This window comes from Papaver somniferum, chromosome 4 (genome assembly GCF_003573695.1).
Source record: "Papaver somniferum cultivar HN1 chromosome 4, ASM357369v1, whole genome shotgun sequence".
Taxonomy (NCBI): Eukaryota; Viridiplantae; Streptophyta; class Magnoliopsida; order Ranunculales; family Papaveraceae; genus Papaver; species Papaver somniferum.
In genome coordinates, this window is record NC_039361.1 from 11537414 (window position 1) to 11541810 (window position 4397).

General features: G+C 37.4%; 1 protein-coding gene across 1 annotated transcript; it reads left to right on the top strand.

Moving 5' to 3' along the window:
* The first annotated feature begins 3202 nt into the window (after window positions 1-3202).
* LOC113273531 lies at window positions 3203-4062 on the top strand. Its single transcript, XM_026523219.1, has 2 exons — window positions 3203-3432; window positions 3574-4062. Exons 1-2 carry the CDS (start codon window positions 3354-3356, stop codon window positions 3798-3800), a joined length of 306 nt encoding a protein of 101 aa, XP_026379004.1. The 5' UTR covers window positions 3203-3353; the 3' UTR covers window positions 3801-4062.
* The last annotated feature ends 335 nt before the right edge of the window (window positions 4063-4397 follow it).

The following is a 4397-nucleotide window of genomic DNA, read 5'->3' on the forward strand; positions in this document are numbered from 1 at the left end:
GATAGGAGACACGTATGTGAGTTAGTGACACCCGACAAAAATGAACTGCGGGTTAACCCGTGATTGTACGGTCCGGTCCGGGTTAACCCGTTTATTGACGGGTCACCATTTCTCCAACCCGAACCCGGCTTGTTTTGTAACCAGCCGGTCCGGGTTCGGGTTTTTACGGTCCGGGCACGGGTCAACCCGCGGGTTTCAACTTGTTTTCCAGCTCTAATCTAGATACCACTTATGTTGAGGTTGTTCTTCAGGTGTATGACAAGCCAACAACATATTTTCAGCTTTCTTTTCTTCTTCATCTTCTTCTTGACTTTCTGCAATATTAGCTTTGAAATTTGCTTTGTAGTTATTAGCAATTGTCTTTCTAGGTTTTGGACATTCAGTAGCAATGTGTCCAAAATCTCCATAGTTATAACACTATATTTTTGATCTATCAAATGGCTTCCCATAACTTCCATTATTTGATCTCCCTCTATTATTGTATCCTCCTTGAAAACCTCCAGCATTAGGTTTTCCTTGATTATTTCTCCAGCTAACTGGACTTTGAATTGCTGCTTTAAATTGCTTGATATAGATAACTCTTTCCATGAGAGATTCAAGAATGCCCTGATGAAGAATATATGTAGCTTTAGAATTCTTCTTTCTGTTTTCAGTTAATTGAGTTTGCGCAGGTCCTTCAAGTACAACTCCTTCTGCTGGTTCTACATAACCATCCTTCACAATATCCCAAACCTCTTGGAATATGAATATATTCTCCATCTGCAACCTCCAGTGTTCAAAGTTTTTACCTTCAAACACCGGCACCTTGATTGAACTTAAACTTGTCATCTTCTTCAACTTAACTTCTCATACCCACAGTCCTAGAACCTGACACCAGTGCTCTGATACCAGATGTAGAAAATCTGATATCAAAGACTTAATGAAAAGAACACAAAACTTAACTCAAATAAACTCTCTTCAATTGATGTGTTTCGTCTCATGGCTCAACAACCTATTTATATGACTCACAAACTTGACTCTCAAGTAAAAAGACTTTCCTAATCAAAAACAAACTCTAACAAGAAACTTCTAGACAATTCTCACGTAAACAAATTCTTAAAACCAGTAATACTTGCAACCCAAGTAAACTTCTAAATACCGTACCATGGATCAACAACTCTTGTTGATCCATCCACTTCATGTCAACTGTCCCAGTTGATCCATACTATACTGGATCAACACACATTGTTGATCCATATCACTTTCTTCATACTGTATCAACACACATTGTTGATCCCTTCTATCTTTTTCATAGTATCTTGGTTTACTTCTCAATACTCAGCCGACTGGAAGCTTGGTTCCATCTCCACCTTGCAACTGACGTCTCAATTAAACAAATTTCGAACCACGTGAGAAGAACATCCCAAACAAATTAAGCCACCAATTCCAGTCTTCTCAACTTAACCCTTAGTGCAAATATCGGTAGCACCCTTCTCCACTGTCCATCTCCAGCTTCTGATTGCTCTCAAATCTCGATAATTTGGCACCACAACTCATCAGCAAAATTGGGATGAACCCATCACAGCCACCGTCTTCCTAATTCAAACCATTTCGTCATCAAAAATCAATACCAATACTCCCTGTGCCTCGGTTCACATCCAACCACAGTAAACCCCAAGTCTGCATCTCAAAATCAAAACTGGATATCCCTTTCAATCTGTTTTTGTTCACATCGACCAAATACAATTGTATTTAAGGGTATACCGGTCAGTTACAGTTACACGTTTTAAATATTTTGGGCAATATATCCAAATTTGGATATTAAAACAGTATATTTTGGATCTTGGTTATTTGAACCATGGTCATACTTTACTTGTCTTTTAGACCCAGGAATTCAAATCTAGGGCCTATTTAACTAAAAAACTGTAATCTAAACAAGAAGACTTAGCCTTTATATAGGTTCTACAAGAACCGACTAAAAGAAAGAAAGGGAAATTCTAAGTGAACTAGGAAAGTAAAAGACTTGCAAAGAAAGTAAACGAGACAAAGTTGATTACAGAATGGAATCAACTTATCAGAGTTGCTTCAGAAGAATGGAGGCAACTAGTCACAGTTGCTTTAGTCGAAAAGGGATCAACTTGTCATAGTTGATGCTGTCTTGAAGCAAAGGATGTCCTACATCAGTTACCCCCGTTTTTTACAAATTTTCTAAAGTTTACTTATTTACCATCCTAGTTAGTCAACACTAGTTTACTTTTTTTAAGTTTACTTATTTACCCTTTACTTGTTAGTACGTTGACCTTATACATCATTTTTCCAATTTTTCGAGCTCGGTTCAGGATCGTGTCATCATTTTCAGGTTCGTTTCATCATTCCCCGAAAGGGTTCATCATTCCCAAGTGTTTTGGGGTTTTTGATTGATGGAGAATCAATCTTCTACAACATTTTTCAGGTTAGTCGAGCCCGGTTCAGGGTCGTTACACCACTTTCAGGTTTGTCGAGCCTGGTTCAGGATCGTTACACCCAGGATCGTCGAATCATTTATCCTCCCTACCAAGGAGATGTGTTCAGGGGTAAATAGGACTTTCAATAGGTGAGATAACTGCCACCTAGCATTTAACTGGATGGAAACTGTTACATGAAAAAAACAGTCAAAAAAAGGGTACTTTATAAAATTTGTAAAAAACGGGGATATTTTAGAAGTTTCACTTTTCAAACAGGGATACTTTATAAAATATCTCATTTATCATTAATATCTCGAGTTTTCCGAGTTTGCTATTCAGGTTAAGTCATAGGATCTTCTAATCTAACATCTAGATTGGAAACTAGAATAACCCCCAAATTCCGAGTAATTTAGAATTTTCTTAAAAAAAAATGGTTTTCGTACTGTAGGTTCTCTTACCTCGTTGTACTATTTCACCTGTTCAATTTCATCAAGCACAGGTTCTCCGTTCTTAATAAAAAGCTCGACACACCGACCGTGCCCACGCGGATACATTTTATTTGATTAATTAATTAACCAGCCCATCATATCAACACCCACCCCCGTACTTAAACAATTCTTTGCATCCAAACAAAAAATTACGCAGGTCACAGGTGGGTGCAAGATGCAATCATGGACTTCCTAGTCATGTTCACGTGGGAACCCATTACTAAGCAATTCTTGGTAACACGTTCTGCATCGGAATTGTGTAACACGTTATGAAAAACCATAAAGAATTTAGTTTCGCAGGTGCAGGCTGCTAAGTGAAGTGATTCTCTTATCTATAAATAAAGAGAGTGCAAGGATCATCTCATTACAAGTATTCCGACAACATTTAAAGCATCAAACTTAATTAGACGACACAACTAGAAGCTTTTCTTTAGCAACTATCATGGCAAAGATTTCATCTTCTTCCGCTCTCTTTTTGGTTGGTTTTCTCTTGTTGCTGATTACTGTATCCGCAGCTACCAGTAAGCATATATATACACAGGCATTTTATTTTTAATTAATTAGTACTACATGTATGCAAAAGAACGACTTATCCAGTAATCTTATTTGGAGTTTCAACACCATTTTCAAATCTGACGTATTTTGCTTGATCACGATTGCAGACAAGGCGACTGCCCCTGGTACTGCGCCAGATGGTAGTGAATGTCCCATGAGAGATGCTACTAATTCAATGGGGACAAGCAGAGTAGTTGATGGTCTGTCATGTGACGGTTGTATGAATTCATGTTTTAAGAAATGTGGGGAAAGCAAATCAAAGACTAGTCTTGCTTGCCGGCAAATGACTGCCACTAAGTGGAGTTGTGGGTGTTGTTGCTCTAAGGAATACTAATCATCATTATACAATATTAATATTAATGATATCAAAGACTATGGATATGACATCGTTGTTATCTTGAGATTTTTCTTTTAATTTACTGTTTTCTTCGGTTTTCTGCTTTTTCTTTGTTTCTTGTGTATCATTTTGTTTTGCTTTTGTTTCTGCGAAAAAAGAAAACAAAGATAAATGTAGTTACGAGGCTGAAACAGGCCGAGGCTGCTTGTAAAAGTTAATTGATGCATGAAATAAATTATTCCGTATTGCATTCAGATTATCAAGTTCCACATTCTCATTTTCGGACACACAAAGACAAGAGAATTTGAGGGCTACTCAAAAACATTTATGGGTTACTGATTTTAAATCCAACCATAGTGTCAGGCCCTTTCCCGAAAAGAATTTGTCTGAACCGAACTAACACTTTTATTTTATCCCTATGAAAAAACGATCGGGATCCCTCGACAGAATGTTTTGACAAAGCATTTTAACAAACCTTGTGAAACGCTAGATTTCCTATATCTAACGACTCATATTAGTGCTTACGTGGCCGTTTAACCGATCTCATTTTGTGTTTGGCTTAATATAAGTTGAGAAATTTTAGGAAAAATATTC

What these genes read in the sequence shown, in the direction of transcription:
- LOC113273531 (XM_026523219.1), top strand. Translation starts at nt 3,354, where the DNA reads ATGGCAAAGATTTCATCTTCTTCCGCTCTCTTTTTGGTTGGTTTTCTC. An exon ending in TACTGTATCCGCAGCTACCA is followed by an intron (nt 3,433 to 3,573) that starts GTAAGCATATAT and finishes TCACGATTGCAG; the next exon opens with ACAAGGCGACTGCCCCTGGT.